The 17,858-nt window shown below is 38.5% G+C and overlaps 1 protein-coding gene across 3 annotated transcripts in view; it reads right to left on the minus strand.

Moving 5' to 3' along the window:
* The window catches only part of LOC124605606 (brahma-associated protein of 60 kDa), a 60,247-nt gene extending 52,790 nt beyond the window's left edge, over positions 1-7,457 (minus strand). Inside the window, exons 1-2 of one of the 3 annotated variants that reach the window (XM_047137403.1) lie at positions 7,301-7,457; positions 6,036-6,214 (exon numbers count right to left, since the gene is read on the minus strand). In XM_047137403.1, coding sequence (XP_046993359.1) covers positions 6,036-6,214; positions 7,301-7,441 — 320 coding nt within the window. In that variant the 5' untranslated portion in view covers positions 7,442-7,457. The other 2 variants (XM_047137404.1, XM_047137405.1) reach the window with 2 other exon arrangements.
* Positions 7,458-17,858: the final 10,401 nt, after the last annotated feature.

Consider the following 17,858-nt stretch of genomic DNA (forward strand, 5'->3'; position numbering starts at 1 on the left):
CAACAATAAGCAGCTAGTTATTCTAGCCTGCACTTGACTGTTTACACCAGTCATGTGCACCCTGATGTAGCCACACACCTACAAGACAAACTTGTCGGAACACAATTCCTGCAGGCAGCACGACATCGTTTTAGTCATAAGTAGTAGATACCTGATTAATGATAAACGCAGTCAGAGAAAGTTAATGGAAGTTACAGAGTGTGTTAATGTTTTTTGAAAGTAACTTAAAAGTTAATCCATTACTCGAAAAGTTGACTTTGTTAATTAACAATTAGCAGTCTTGTGCCAAGCTATGCCAATAAGGGTTCCAGACTGTCAAAATATACCAAGAACCAGTCGAACAAGTATTCTGTAGTCATTTCTTTCAAGCAACAGTTACATTTACTTTGGGTTCTTCCAATAAAATTCATCCGGACACTTTTGCTTTCTTACAAGTGGTTTCATGTGGAACTACCACTTTAGGCCACTCCGGACAATTACTCCTATATACCTTACAGTCGTACTGGTTCCAGTGATTTATAACCAAATGCATAAATGAACAGTAATGGATATATCTACCTGTTTAAGAGCAATATGTTATGTTTATTAATGTTCAGGTCAACAGCCAGTCCCCTAAACCAATTGTTCATCCTGCATTTTGCTACAACCTTCTGGTTTAACAACTGTCCTATTTACAACTGCATACTCCACAAATAACACAACAGAGCTCTGAAATGGAGGAAAGGTGAAACCTTATGATTGAACATCCTGCTGATGACAAGATCATTTGAGTAAGAACATGATTGTTTTGTCCTTTTTAAGGGAAACACAAAGGCATTTGCCTTAATCAATTCAAATCTAGATGGCTGGATGGAAATTTCACCTGCTCTCCTTCAAAATATGAGTCCAGTATCTTACCAGTACACCACTTTACTTAGTGAAGGGATTTACAATGTCATTCGCCAGGTCATTTTAATATATGATGAACATTAATGACACTATAATACTCTCAAGGTGCTTTCACAAGCTAGGGTTTTATACCTACAATTTAGTCCCATTAACAAAATGTTGATGTTCTATTTGCTGGGAAGTCCTGAATATATCCACAAAGCTGGCCCAATATTCAGTAAACTTGCATTTTTTTCCCACTACCAGACAGTGTGGAACTCCATTGAGTGCCTTCAGGAAATCAAATGTGGTATCAACCTGGTTGGTGGTATCTACAGCCCTTAGGATCTCTCACACCAACAAACCAAGCCAAATTTCGTGAGATCCTGTTTGCATAATCCAAGTTCATTCTTCAAGTGGCCTGTTTTCCCCTTCAAATAAGTCATAATATAAAGTGTAAAATGTAAATACTTCAGAAGTATATATATCTAAAAACAAAGATGATGTGACTTACCAAATGAAAGTGCTGGCAGGTCGACAGACACACAAACAAACACAAACATAAACACAAAATTCAAGCTTTCGCAACAAACTGTTGCCTCATCAGGAAAGAGGGAAGGAGAGGGAAAGACGAAAGGATGTGGGTTTTAAGGGAGAGGGTAAGGAGTCATTCCAATCCCGGGAGCGGAAAGACTTGCGCGCGCGCGCGCGCACACACACACACACACACACACACACACACACACACACACACACACACACACACAAGCCGATCTAAGACACCCTTTGATCTTCCTTGTTGGTTTGAAAATCATCTTTACGCCATGTTTGCGCAATATACGGCCGATTCTGTCTGTCACTCTGAGACCAACTTTCAATGTTGGGAATATACCGTATACCATGTACATGTGGAAAAGTTTATGTCGAAATGACTGGACAATCCATTAACACCAGGATCAAAGAGCATAAGCGACATTGCAGGTTGGGGCAGGTGGAGAAATCGGCCGTGGCAGAGCACGCACTGAATGAGACCGACCACATAATAAAATTCACCGACACGGAAGTTCTGGCTGTAGAGAAGCACTATCACACGCGCTTGTTCAGAGAAGCTGTAGAAATACAAAAACATGTGAACAGTTTGAAGAAGAAAGAGGAAAGGCGTAAGGTAAACAGATCCTGGCTTCCCGTACTGCAGTGAACGACCGTTGCAGGTAGCAAGAGGAGAACCGCACCGGAAATGACCGTGGAGAAGCCCTCGGACGTTAGCGCGCCAGGTACATATAGTCTGCAGCCGCGAGCTCGGCTCCAGTTCACCACCGGCAATGGAGGGTGACGCTTTGACAATGCCAGCCACTCGTGCTGGCGAAACGTCAGAAAAATCATTAGATGAATGTCGGCCGAAGAACCCGAGACAGAAGCCAATAGGCAGTTTGTCAGTATAAAATGTGTTGCATAATGCTGAAACAGGCTGACATAGGCCTATAAGTGCAACCGTCCGATAACCCACTTTGAATACGGGAAAAATCTGCACCCTTTTCCAATTATGCGAATGTCTTCATTGCTCCAATCATTTATAATATACTTCTGCTAGAATGAGAGAAAGTTCTTTCATATAATTTGTACAAAATTAAACACAAATCTCACCACGCCCAGTTGTCTCATCTGTTGAACGATTTTAGCAAATTCTGTTATTTCTCAATCACTTATCCCGACAGCTGCCATTTTAGCATTGATATCATGACTGACCTTCCTCAGTGAACCCATTTTGGAAGACAGAATTTTGTACTTCAATTTTCTTTGTCTTGCCCTTTATTTCAGTATCAGAATCATTTTGTGATCAAATCGGTGACTGATTCATTCACTAATTTTACACGAGATAAAAACTTTCTAGGATTTTTCCATCAGACTGGCACAAAAATTTCCTTTCAACTACATTTCCCACATTACTCTCCTTAAGCCCATTTTGGATTCCACAGATATGCAATACCCTTTAGTCCTAGAATGGTAAAACTGAGATATTTGCACAAGAACTTTGTGAAGTTTAGCAAGTAGGAGAGCTACTGTCAGAAGTGATGCTGTGAGGGCAGGTTCAGGCCTGTGTCCCAGTTTAGCACAAGTAAAGAGTACAGTACAATGCTATTGAATGTTTTCTATTTGCATTACATAGCTTCACTTGAATGTTTGATGTTAACTGCTCAGATGATATACAATTGTTTCCTGTCAATCTCTTCGTACCTTAATTAACATATGCTCCCACAAGCATAGCTGTGGATGCTATATCAGCTACAGGATAAAAATCATACTGGTCAGTGATGAAAGTACTCTGTGAAAAGTGAGTTGCTCCCTCTTATGTTTAATGCCTACAGTAATTCTGTAATGTACTTACTCACAATAGAGTTATCACATACTTACCAGTGGCATAGCAACAAACTCACCATCACATATCAGGCACTGGTTAGAATGTGGGGCAGTAGTTGTACTATTAACATGAATGAAGGTATACCGAAGAATCAATTTAATCTAATGGTATAGGGGGATCATTTATCATGTAAATTTTGACAGGGGGTGTCTGCAGTGGTTTGACCTGATGCCAATCTATCAGTGACACTGGTAGATTGGCATCAGGTCAAACGACTGCAGAGTTGGTCTGGCGGTTATATCTGTGTTCTATTGTAGTTCATAGACAAAGATAACAATTCTTAAACACAGATCTGGCAACCATAGGTTCAGCCAAGAATGGAGAAGACCTATAATGTGTGCCAATGAGGTAATTTACTGCTATGAACTAGGAAATATGACTGCCTCCTTCTCCTAACTACTGCTACCCTCACTGCAGCTATCAGCATAATAATGCCAAGAAACATGGGTATAAAAGTTTTGAACCAGCCAATGGGTAATGCTCACCGTTTGCCTCACAAGGGAGCGGTCACAGTGAGCAAGCCAACGCAAACAATGTACCATGAATCAGTAACCTTGCTTCTCCCATGCGTGTAACATGACCCCACCATCTAAGCCTGTTCGTCCTGACTGCTACATCTATAGAGTTCATTCCCAGTTTTGCTTTGATTTTCTCATTGTGGACACCCTCCTGCCATTGTTCCCATCTACTAGTACCTGCAATAATCCTAGCTACTTTCATGTCCGTAACCTCAACCTTGTAGCATGAATATGGAACACAATTCCCATCAGCTTTTAATTTGGCAGAATTTTGGCACTTGCTGTTATACATTACACACTCACGAATCAGAAGCCCCTAACTGAGTGCAAAATTTTTTTCGGTGGACGAAAAGATGCTCATACCTTCATACATTTACATGATACTGTGATTTCTTACCAATATGACACCCTTAATATGTACTGATTGTGCTTATTCCAATGTATTTTCTGCATAACACATCTCATTTTAAACTGCCGTAGAATGCACAATGACAAGTTGTTTCGACTGGCACTCTAAGCAGCACCAATAGCGATTTCAGATGTGTAATTCAACTTTTGAATGCCTGTAAGTTAAAACCTGTAGAAATTTACAGTGAATTACAGAAAGTGTGTTAAAATGTGGTATTGGACCTCACCCTGTTATCTTGGCTGTGGTGAACGACTGATCTGTAGCACAGCCCAAGGTCTAGGTAAGGCTGAAAGGTGACAATGAGGCTGGGAGTTGGCAAAGCCAACAAATCTGACAGCCAAATAAAGGTTGTGGTAACAAATTGATCAAAGCACAGTGTAATGTTTACATTCATGCCATATTGAAAAATACAAGGGGGCAGGGGGGTTCAATACATGTAAAGATACAGTAACAAATGATAGAAATGTGAGGAAGTTTGTTGAAAAGTTCGACACTGGACAATAAAATATTCATGCTGAAACTCGACCAAGGCACCAGTCACTCATCACCAATGGTTTATAGCCAAGTGAACAACAATACCATGCAAGACAGCTTTTCATGAAATTGAAAGAATTTCTGAATGGGAAACATTTTCGAAGTAATTCCGAGGTGAAGAAAGCAGTAAATAAAAGGTAATTACCAACTATGACACAGGAATCCTAAACCTGTTTGACAGGTATGACACGTGCTTAAATAACAAATGATTATATAAAGGAAGTAAAGCTTCAATTTTGTACATAATGTATTTCTCCTTAGTGAAAATTCTTTAACTTACAAAGCCAAATGGCTGTTATTTTCCCAATTACTTGCATATATACTTCCCTTAGGCTCCGTAGTGCCTAGAAACTGACTTTTTAGTTGCACTGAAATTCTACAATACTTTTAATGTGACCTGCAAATACTGCAAACATCCATCACTTCAGAAGGATGTGCCGATAACTTTGCTAACATTTCTAATCGGAAACTAAAATGTTTAGCATTAGCATTCCTTCTATACATTGCAAAATGAGATTGGTTACATGAAATTCTTGTCACTGTTTGGCAATACCAGTGCATTTGTCTATTTTTCTCATGTTTACAAACTTCCGTACAAGAAAGATTCACAATAGGAACTTAATGGGATCCAATGTCTTCAGGGAAATAGTATGCAATAAGTAAAAAAAAATTCTGTTGAATGTGGTGCAATTACTGATGTTATCAGCTTTTATATTTGGATTCTAAATGAATTCTAGGTTAGTATTGATGGCTTTGATAATAACAGATCTGCTATGGGAGGTCAAGAGAGTGAAATCACGCTATGGTAGCAGAACAAGAAGTGTAGATATACTGTGGAACTGAACCTGTACATGAACATCTACTGCAGAAATATAAAATTGGCAGTGAAATAGAAGGAACAGTTGTGTGGAGGTACCGACAACGGTGTCACAGCCACAGCTATCTCTATAATTGGAACTTTTAAAGTAAAAACCATGAGAATATTCACTTAAGATACATATTTGCATTACTGAATTGTGGCAGCTGACTTCCCTCAAAGTATGATAAATACTGCATCAGTTTAAGAGCTGTGCTAGATAATACACAAATCGCATCAATAATGGCAATTAGTCTACAACACTCTTGCAGCAGATTTTGTTTTCTTCATATAAATACTCTTAGGTAGTACTTTTGACAAGACATTTATCCAATATTCATAAAATATAAAACAAATATACTGCTAAAGCAAAATAAGTGTGTGCGAGTATTTTGCGAGTTTCATATGGTACGGTAAATGATTCAAACTCACGCTTTTGGTTGAGGTGCAGGTGGTCTGTTGTCAGACGGTCGTTTGGATGTTGATTGCTGTGTCATAGGTCCCTGTCGCATTGGTGGATAAGAGGTTGGCTGCTGAGGTCTGGGCATCATGTTTGGTCCAGCAGAAGAGCCCATAGTAGGAGGCGGATTAAATGCTGGACGTGGCTGAAGCTAGGAAAGAAAAATGCCATTCACGGGGATTAGCTCGATGCCCAGTAGTTCATAACAAAATTTTACAAATAAACTTATATTAATATTGACATCTTTGTAATAATATGCAAGGTGTAACCATACACATAAATAAAGGTAACTGATATACGCTAAAATAAAAATAATTTATAGCTGACTGACAAAAACATTTTTTAAAACTCGTTATTTCTCATAACTTAGGAACAGCGAGTATTTATAATAACGAAAGTGTTAACAAAGTGCAACACCACTCTATAAAAACCTGTCATAAATTATCAATCTTGATAACAAGGTTATGATACACAATAAGGAAAAATTATGTTAATATGCAGTTGGTAATAGAACGTCATGTATTTATGATTTATAACCAAAATAATTTATCTGATGCTTTCATGCTGACTTCCGAAGAAAGTAAGCGCAAGATAAGCCTAGTTGTCTAATCGTCTGCGAAGATCACTACGGATAAAACAATGGAAATAACTTTCTTAAGCCAATACTGGGGCAAGATGAATCACAGTTCACACAATTCCAACTCAGAAAATATGTTAACATCACTTGTAAGGAGTCTTCGACATGGAATGTCAATGAGACGAATGAACTCTTTTCGAAAGAGATTCATATAGCCTATTTATAACACGTGACAGTACACAAAGGCATTGAACACAACTGTCATACACTCTCTTCATGCGAACTCTTCTTTACGTCAACCCGTACCTTTGTTTATGTTCTGACATTGGTAACTTCGCTCTGAACTTGACATAACCTAAAAATCGCTGAATCTTTCAGGAAACCTTATTTGCAACGAACGTCTTCGCGGAGTACTTCTACAACGGTGCTTTTTTTTCGCTGCACTGATTATCATTACAGCAACAGACAGAATCATATTTCAACACGAAGCCGCGAAGTGTGTGTTTTTTAACAAGTTTCACTGATGTATTTATACAAATTGAAAATACCATCGAAAGTTGTGTACAACTACAGAACATAACTAAACCACTGTAAACAACTTAAGATTACATCACAAGCTACAACGCACAAAACGCATTTCGCGAGTTCAGCGCTAAGTACCGGAAAGCTGGGACCCGCATACTGCCTCAAAGGTGGCACTGGCGGTGGTGGATACCTCTGCTGAGGAGGCACACCAGGTCCGGCTGCAGGTGGACCTGTAAATCGCTGCGCCATTTTCGCGTCTTCCGCATAAGTTTGCATATTTTACAACAAATCAAAGATATTAACCAGTTAATATTCAAAGATTATATATAAAACTGTCAAAGAAATTCAAATATTAAACTATCGATAAGAAGTGACCCAAGTAGCGTCATCAAAGATCGTTAAATCGTAGCTAATGTTAGGCAACCCACGGAACAAAAAGCTCTCAGGACAACAACTGCTTTGAAACCTTAACTGAACTAGCAAGTGTAACTGGAACAGGACTGTACGACAGCGTTGTTCAATTACTTACAAAACTGAAACGTATCGACAAATGAGCAACGAGGAGAATTATAATATGCTGTATCTGAAATTTTTTTCCGAGAACTGTATGCCTGTCCAAGCACATTAAAGACGAAGAACGAGAATAAATAAAGATAATAATATTGAAAATATTTATGGTAGTTATCAGAGACCAGTAACTACATATTTACTGTTTACTGCATTGTAGTTCATTAACGAAAACGTCATTGCATGTCTTACTGGTATACAAACACTGTAGTCAGATAAATGGAATACGATAAATATATTTCGGAGATTGTCTACCTCCAAATATCCATTTTAAGGCATTATTTTGGTAAGCAAACGTGTAACCATTTGGGTCACCTTTGGTATGGGACTACATGTTTACTATACAATGGCCCTAAGATATGCTGCGTGGCGTTCAGAGCAAATGAATTATTCATGATCTCGGCTTCTATACCTGCAGCTGACTGAGAAGGAGAAATGCAATATACACGTTTTTTGTGTAATAATATAATACACAGTAAATCCTGAAATTTCAATGCAAAAAAGTTTAAAGACCAATTAACACTAGACAGAAAGGAACGAAACGAAATGTTAAAATATCCCTCAATGCACATTAATTGATGGTTGCCACGTAGACCATCCCTCAACGTTAAGGTTTCTCGGGAAGAAAGTTCTGACCTTGACGTCGGTAGTGGGGGGGAGGTGGCAGCAAGGCATCGTCTGTTAACGTCGAAAGTTGAGCTATTCTCGCCGCGTTCATCCACGTCACCGCAGTGAATTTTGCGCTTTTCTGACTTCTTAGTTTTAGTCTATCGATTGCTTTGTTTTCTTGCAAAGATTCCATAAGAACTTAGCTATTTTTTATGAATGCTCTTTTACAAAAGAGGGCACATATCTAAAAGCGAAAAAGACAAAGAAAAGTCCTACACTGTGCACAAATAAGAACATAAATTGAAAAAAACATCTCTTTAAAGAAAACTGTTTCACCTGTGAAACTGTCAGCTCCACAGAAGGAAAAAATACTATCTTTTGTTATGTTACTTGGTAAATAGAAAAAAATATGTACACTGGATAAAAAAAGGGTCCTGTGTGTTGTCTTTTAAATATAGTTTGATGTATTTCTATGTACATAGTTTCTTTAGCAAAATAAGTCGATGTTCTGGAATGTTTGGACGACATTGTTTCACTTGTTCAGTTTACCAGGCAAACTTGTCATGGACAACCATTATGAAGTTTGCTTTCACAAGTAACAAACTTTATCATTGCTTGTTCTTTAATTCCGACGTTTTGTGGCATAATTGGTAACTCCTAACGTCACTGTCGCCATCCAGTACTGGGATAAACAAATATATGTTCTGCTGACATTCCATCTAGTATGAACATGGCTTCAGCTGACTGTGATATCGCCATCTAGTGTGTTGACATCGTGTGTGAACTGGCATTCAATATTACAATCAAACCATCTCCGTACTTTGCGGTTACTCAGCTACTGAAAGAGAGTTTTAAGAATTTGTGTAATATCAACACCAAAAAAGTGACCACTTATGACATTTACTACATGCTAATCTCAAAACTTCGTTAGTTTCACTGTTATCAGTCATCGGTTTCTGAATGAGTGGGAGTAAGTCATTGGTGGAAGTGGCAACAAATGACTATTCACATTGCTGTGTAGAATTTATGAGTCTGGCGACATACCTTCAGATTTTTGGAAAAATATCATACACATAATTCTGAAGAGTGCAAGAGCTGACCAGTGCAAGAATTATTGTACAATTAGCTTACAGCTTATGCATTCAAGTTGCTGACAAGAATAATCTACAGAAGAATGGAAAAAAACTGAGGATATGTTAGATGATGATCAGTTTGGCTTTAGAAAAAGTAAAGGCACCAGAGAAGCAATTCTGATGTTGCAGCTGATAATGGAAGCAAGACTAAAGACTAAACAAGACATTCATAGGGTTTGTCGACCTGGAAAAAGCATACGACAATGTAACATGGTGCAAGATGTTCAAAAGTACGAGAAAAATAGGGGCAAGCTGTAGGGATAGATGGGTAATATATTATATGTACAAAAGCAAAGAGGGAATAATAAGAGTGCACAGGGATGTAGTCTTTCACAACAGAAAGGTTGAGGAGTGGAACTAAAATTCAAGGTGAAGGGATATCAGTGATACAATTCGGTGATAACATTGCTGTCCTGAGTGAAAGTGAAGAAGAACTACATGATATGCTGAATGGAATGAACAATCTAATGAGTACAGAACATGGATTGAGCGTAAATTGATAAAAAGATGAAAGTAATAAGTAGCAGAAATGAGAACAGCGAGAAATTTAACATCAGGATTGATGATCACGAAGTAGATGTTGTTAAGAAATTCTGCTATCTAAGGAGCAAAATAACCAGTAATGGATGGAGCAATGAGGACATCAAAAGCAGACAAGCATTGGCAAAAGGGCATCCCCGGCCAGGAGAAGTCTACTAGTATCTAACATAGGCCTTAATTCGAGGAAGAAATTTCTGAGAATGTACATCTGGAGCACAACAGTGTATGGTAGTGAAACATGGATTGTGGGAAAATCGGAACAGAAGAGGATGGAGGCATCTGAGATGTGGTGCTACAGGTGAATGTTGAAAATTAAGTGGACTGATAAGCTAAGGAATGAGGAGGTTCTGCACAGAATTGGAGAGGAAACGAATGTGTGGGAAACACTGACAAGCAGAAGGGACAGGATGATAGGACATCTGCTAAGGCATCAGGAAATTACCTCCCTGATACTAGAGGGAATTGTAGAGGGCAAAAACTGTAGAGAAAGACAGAGATTGGAATACATCCAGCAAATAATTGAGGATGGAGGTTAGAAGTGCTGCTCTCAGATAAGAGGTTGGCATAGGAGAGAAATTCGTGGTGGGCCGCATCAAACCAGTCAGAAGAGTGATGACACCCCCCACCCCCACAGCCCCAAAAAAGAGTAAAACTCTATTTATACTGATGTGTATCTGTGTTTTTGAGATAATTTCTTTTTACGACTTTTATTTTACAAGATTGTACACAAAACAGTATAATAATGTGTAAGGTGTCAGACAAATAACACATCTTACACTCAATTCCTGAAACAATTCCGATTAACTCGTTAGTCACATGACACTATTACGTGAAATTTAACGAATTTTATTAATATGCAGATGTAATAAATAAGCCAGCATTTCATGAATATAAACCAGTAATACTCACACTAGTAATTGCACCCAAGTAATTTCCCTGATCTGAGCTACAAGACGCAGTTCTGAGGGAAAGAGAATTTTACGATGGCAATGCTCGTCCCATGTAGGCCGGGCACCTAGCAGATGCAATGAGATGACTGAGCCATTGCGTAGGCTGTCGGCAAAAGCTCAAACTTGTCCCTGCTTTTAACAACAAACCTCCGGCAAGCCATTCTGCAGGAACACGGCAGGAGAGCCCAGATAAAACGTCCAGAGAAATTCAACTCAAAACATTGGTGACTCACTATAGCCACCTGTGTTAAAAACTTGCATGACAGAAAAAGCTGTTTATCTCTGTATTACGTAGCAGAATTTAAACTCTGCCCTACGAAAGAAACAACACCTGTGATAAGCTGGAGTGGAGTGGAGTTATAACAAGTATGAACGCCCTGATTGGCCAGAAAGAAAACGTGTGGCCACCAGCTTTGATATAGGTAAATTGAAGTCAGAGTAACTGCCTCTTTTCTTGCAGAAAATCGTCAAGTGTTTGAGCAAGGTGACTCACACTGCACTGAGATGGTTGTGAGAGGCATCATCGTAACACTTGTTCATATGCTTGTCTTAACTCATTAGGAGTTAAATTGCAAAGTCTCCTAGTTCGGAGAATCGCACCAAGCACTGACAGTTGATGCTTGCGAGGGATTTGAGGGTAATGACATATTCGCTATTCCAGCCAAATAGTGTGTACCATACCAATTAACTTAGCTAGAGAATAACTAGGAGTCTTGGGTTCACCAAAGAACTGGGAAATGTATCCGACTGGTGTTCAACAGTTCAGAGAGATTTCGAATAGATTCTCAAGTTCACAGCTCGCGCCAACAGCCGCCACTGCCGCCATCGACTCAAGGTAAACACATGCGCGCTCGTGCCACGCCAGCAAGTGATATTCAATTGACAATCAGAACTGCAGTCGTCTCCATCTCTCCTACTTTTTTTGTACATTCAACCATGACCTGTAGTTAAACTAGTTCATGACTGTTGGACCAAATTGAAGCAGAAACGCGAGATATCCGATCTAACGAAAAGGACTGATCAGCCACTGTAGAGTTATGCATTGTTTTAATTGTGTACTTCTTTCTGATTGCTCTTTACCGACCCCCATTCAATTTTGTGTATTTCCATTGTGCATTTTAGCGTAATTGACATCTCTGGCCCCAACTGCATTTAATTTGTTGGCATTTTTATCGATTCCCAGATATGATCATCAACTATCTTACCATTAAAGAACCTTATAATAGTTAGGAATTTCGCTTCACAATTATGAAATCCCAGTATCAATATTTCACAATCCTGTACGTAATTTTGCTAACATTGCTATGTCATAAAGTCATACTCAGAGTAAAAAAAACCTTAATAGTGAAAATATAAGATTTTCAACTTTTTGCTAACGCATAGTTAGGTCTGAACCCATACACTAATTTCTGTTACCGATAATGTTTCCTTTACAGGGAGTGTAGTGGAACCGACATTGAGATCATTGATTACACGTGTGCAATGGTATTTTCCTACCTTGCAGACCGTAGGTACAACACCAAATTCCTAACACACTCACAAAGCATCCTTGTGCGACTGTGGTAGGAAGATATATCAGAACCAGTCTCACATGTGTTAAAATGTATTTATGTTTTCAGGCTCCAGAGCTCATTCTGGGGACTAAGGATAGTGATAAAAGTATACCTGCTGCTGTGATGTCTAAAATTATTTAGTTCTAGGTACTGTTTGTGTCTGTCTTATATAACTACATTGACGAAGATTCATATGTGATCTATCAAACCAATCAAACTTCATTGGTATTTGTTTATTTAATGTGAATATGGAACATACTGAAATTCACACACTAGTTTTTCATGTTGTAATTTTTTTTGCCTGTAACTTATACATATAACTGGAAAATGTCCACATAGTATAAACTGTCGCAGGACAACAGTCAATGACCATTTTATATTAAGTAGAAACTAATACTCTATAATGTCCTTTAAGTATGTGTCACTGTTTCCTTGGTATTTTCCATTTTTTGTATTATTCTTCTGCATTAATTACTCCTGAATGCATGATCTACAATTTTTTCAGTTATCTCATTTTCAAAAAAACATTGAAAATTGGGCTGTTGCTTTTGGGAATACAAAGTGTGTTATAGGAGTCATACAGTGTTGTTGCTAGGTACTGGTAATTTGTTTTGGTACAGCTTAGACACAGCTTATTTACATAAAAGGGTCTCAAAACCAAAAATTTCAAAGAAAATGGTTTACTTGACTAGGCTGAGAGTATCCTTGATGAAGGATTTGTGATATGAGAAGTCACATATGATGGCAGGTTTATGCTGGTTCTAGGCTTTCTTGCATTGTTAACATTTTGGCACTTTGGATGCCTAACTCATTCTTACCTCTTAATGTGTTAACAGTGGAGTTTGATCATTTTTATGTTATGTTACAATAAAAATTTTCACCAATTAGAGAAACATTTTACAAAGATACATAAATCAAAACTGTGTTCTAACAGTTATTATTTCGAAGCTTTGGTAGACAACATGTGAATGAAGCAAATGACAGCTTTCAGAATGTACTATATTTCAAAGCCACAAGGTGTAGTCACAAAATTTTATTTGCAGATTGCTTATTGCTTTACAACAAAATAAATTATATGTATCAGTCACTATTGCATTATTTCAACTCAAACAAAATCCTAATAAACTCTGTGGACCTTCCATGCTTCAATACACGTTTTAGTCCAGTTTATGTTAAAATTTTTAAACCATGCATGGAAATCTGCTAGACACTATTTATAATGTGGGCTGTAGAGATGGTCCTTGTACTGAACAGATGATGGTAATGTCATGAGCATCAAATGTGCATTTATTCCTATACTGAATCTACTTTTTATAAGAGGTAAGACATGCAGAGATTGCCCTCAAAAGAAGTATTTAAAGAAGTTTATGATTCACACAACTGCCTATTAGCATACAATTATTTATTTCAATAAATATCTACATCTGCATCAACATAGATACTCTGCAAGCCAATGTAAGGTGCATAGTGGAGGACACCCTGTACCACTACTTGTCATTTCCCTTTCTGTTACACTCGCAAATAGAGGGAGGGAGGAACGACTGCCTGTAGCCCTCTGTATGAGCGCTAATTTCTCGTATCTTATCTTCATGGTTCTTATGCGAGATGTATGTTAGCGAGAGTAGAATAATTCTCTAAATTTTCATAATAGTGTTTCCCAAAAAGAAGGCCCCCTTCCCCCCAGGGATTCCCATTTTAGTTCCCAAAGCATCTCCATAACACTTACTTATTTTAATATGAACGTAATGCTATGTGATACAGTTCTGATTGCAGTTGAATTTTTCAAAGTTTTAATTCAGTTTTTCTAAAATATAAAAGTATTTATTAAGAATAAGAGAAATTCATGAAACATTTTCTTTCGCTGTTTGCTTGAAGCAACATACTATGGGATAGTAAAAGTGTGCAATAATTTGTTTTCCTTACAATATGACATTGTATTGAGATCTGCATCTACATCTATACTCTGCAAACCACTGTGAAGTACAAAGCAAAGGCTATGTCCAACTGTACCAGTTATTAGGGCTCTTTCATGTTCCATACACGTAAGGAGCACAGGAGGAATGACTGTTTAAACGCCTCTGTGCATTCTGTAATTAGTCTAATCTTGTCCTCTGGGTCCCTACAGGAGCAAGACACAGGGAGCTGTGGTACATTTGTATAGTCATCATTTAAAATTGGTAATTAAAATTTTTGTAAGTATGCTTCCTTAAGATAGTGTGCATCTATCTTCAAGTGTCTGCCATTTCAGTTTCTTCAGCATCTCTATGACACTCTCCCATGGATCAGAAAAACTTGTACATACATTCAATATCCCACATCAGTCCTATTTAGTATGTTCCTCACACCTTTGAACAATGTTACAAGATGGATTGCTTGAATGTATTGTAAGCAATCTCCTTTGTAGACAGACTGCATTTCCCTAGTATCCCACCAGTTAACAAAAGTCTGCCACTTGTTTTACCATGAGTAAATCTATGTCATCATTAGATTTCATATCCTTACAAGGTGGTACACTCAGGTATTTGTATGAGTTAACTGATTCCCACTGTAACTCATGATAAGTTGAGAGTCGTAATATACTATGCTTTTTCCAGTTGTGAAGCACACAGCTTTACAGTTTAAACATTTAAAGCACAATGCCAGTTTTTGCACCACTTTTAAATGTTATCAAGATCTGACTGAATATGTGTGCAGCCTTTGCAGACAGTACTTCGTTACAGATATTTGAAACATCTTTTTCTAACGGTGAGGTTTCTACAATAGTTGATTTCTTCTTTTACGCATGCGAAATACGATACATTTACTAACGTTTGGGGTTAACTACCTGAAGTCAAGGAACACTGCATCAACGTGAGCGCCGACGTTTGCTGCCTTCTGGATGCCATGGAAAAAGAGAGCGAGTTGAGCTTCAAAGGATCTCTGTTTGAAGAATTTTTGTAGAAGAGATTTTCGTTCTCCAAAAACGTCATAATATGTAGGAACAGAATGTTCCATAAATCTACTGCAGGCTATATTACTATGTGTATCTGTACAAAGACCCTTCTGAAGAGTAAGAAAGACCAGTGTTTTGGTCAAGTCGCTAGGTACGATTTGTTGCTCCAGCCACCTACGACAGACTACTGCTAGAAAAGGAGCAAGCTATTTTGCATAATCTTTGTAGAATCTTACAGGATCTCATCTGATCCTGATGCCTTTTCATAAGCGACTGTAGTTACTTTTATTTTCAGCCGTCACTTATCTTAATGTATGACACTTTGGCATTTGTGCGTTTGTTGAAGAGAGGGACCAAATTACGATCTTCCATAGTGAAGCAGTTTCCGAAGACTGAAATACGTATTTAGGCCTTTTCTCTGTCGTCTTCCATTTCGGTGCCAGTACGGTCACTGAGCGAACGTATAGATGATTTCGATTCATTTACTGGTTTTACACAATACCAAAATTTCTTAGATTTTTAGTAGGTTGGGTGGAAAAATTTTACATTCAAATTCATAGAACTCTTCTGTCCTTGCTCTCCTTACTCTCATTTTCGCTTCGTTCGGCTTTTGTTTGTCAGCAAGAGTTTTTACTTCTCTTAAATCCGCGATGAATCTCTCTTTGCATTCATAATAACTTTCTAACATGGCTATTAAATTACAGTGGGTCTTTCCCATCCCTTGAAATCTTGTTCAGAACGTACTTGTCTAAAGGGTGTTAAACGATGCTTTTGAATTTTATGCATTCCGGGTAATCATCCTCAGAACGGAATATTGGGTGTTGACTACTCAGATACCCTTGAATTTGTATCCTGTCACCCTTGCAAAGAGAAAATAATTTTCTATGCTTCTTTAGATTCCTTATAACACCGATGGTCATTGACTCTATCACAGCCTGATGACTACTGATGCCTCTCTCCGTTAACTGATTCGAAAAGTTCAGGTCTGTTTGTTGCTAGGATGTGTAAGATGTTACCCTCTAACTATGTGTACGAAGTAATTTTCGGGTAGGGCATTCAGAATAAGTCACAAGAATCCTTGTTCCTGCACCAGTTTTGATCGCGTTTCTCTCCCATTCTATAGTTGGAAAATCAGGGTCTCCCCTTATTACAACAGCGTAATGAGGAAATTTTTTCACAATATTCCGCCAAGTTCTCCTAAAACATCACGCCGCTACAGCTAATGACGCAGGCAGTCTATTAAAGCATATGATTAGTGACTGCCGTGTTTAACACACATTTGATGCTTAACTTCAGGCATATTATTTGATATTCTTCACAATAACCTCACCAGCTATTAACGAAATCTTTACTATTGTACACGCTCTATTTGATCAAAAGCGTGCTGATTGGATCATTGGAAAACGTTACGTGTCATCACATGTAATGCTAACAGCGAAGTTTGGAGGACGGGGTGTTACAGAATGGCGGTGTTTATTGTAGTTAGTGTGTGGTCTCTAAATGCAGAAGGATATGAAGACATTTTACAGCATTGAATACTGTGTACAATAAAGGAACAGTTTGGAGATGATGAGTGTTTGTTTCAACACGACAATGCACCTGCTATAAAGCATCATCTATGAGTCCACTGTTCGTGGACAACAACATTCCTGGAATACTCTGGCCAATGGACCACCTTTGGGAAGAGCCGAATATCGAATTCGCTTCAGACCCAAGTGTCCAACATCACTACCTTCTCTGGTTTCGGCTCTTGAGGAAAAATGAGCAGCCATTCCTCTACAGTGATTCAGAAATCTCCCTGAAGTTGTCCCCAGCAGAGTTCAAGCCGCAGGAGAGGTAAAGAGAGGACACACACCATATTAACAACCTCTGAAAGGTGTTTTTAGACATTTGGTCAGGTAGTGTATGCCGCCAGCATTGTCGTCTAACATACCCTTCTGATATACACACATCAAAAAAAGTTTTGGTTCACCTAGGTTCCAAGAGTTCCGGAACGTGTACAGAAATTTGGAATAGAGATCAACATAAACATCATTTCCGCCCTTTTTATTACCCATGAAAACCACACATTACATGTTGTACCACCATACAGCGAGACCTTCAAAGGTAGTGTTCCAGATTGTTGTACACACTGGTACCTCTAATACCCTGTAGCACGTCCTCTTGCACTGATGCACGCCTATATTCGTCGTGGCATACTATCCACAAGTTCATCAGGCACTGTTGGCCCAGATTGTCCCACTCCTCAACGGCGATTCGGCTTAGATCCCTCAGAGTGGTTGGTGGGTCACATCATCCATGAACAGCCCTTTTCAATCTATCCAAGGCACGTAATACAGGGTTCGTGTCTGGAGTACATGCTGGCCACTCTAGTCGAGCGATATCGTTATCCTGAAGGAAGTGACTCAC

The sequence above is a fragment of the Schistocerca americana genome, chromosome 3 (assembly GCF_021461395.2).
Source record: "Schistocerca americana isolate TAMUIC-IGC-003095 chromosome 3, iqSchAmer2.1, whole genome shotgun sequence".
Classification (NCBI taxonomy): Eukaryota; Metazoa; Arthropoda; class Insecta; order Orthoptera; family Acrididae; genus Schistocerca; species Schistocerca americana.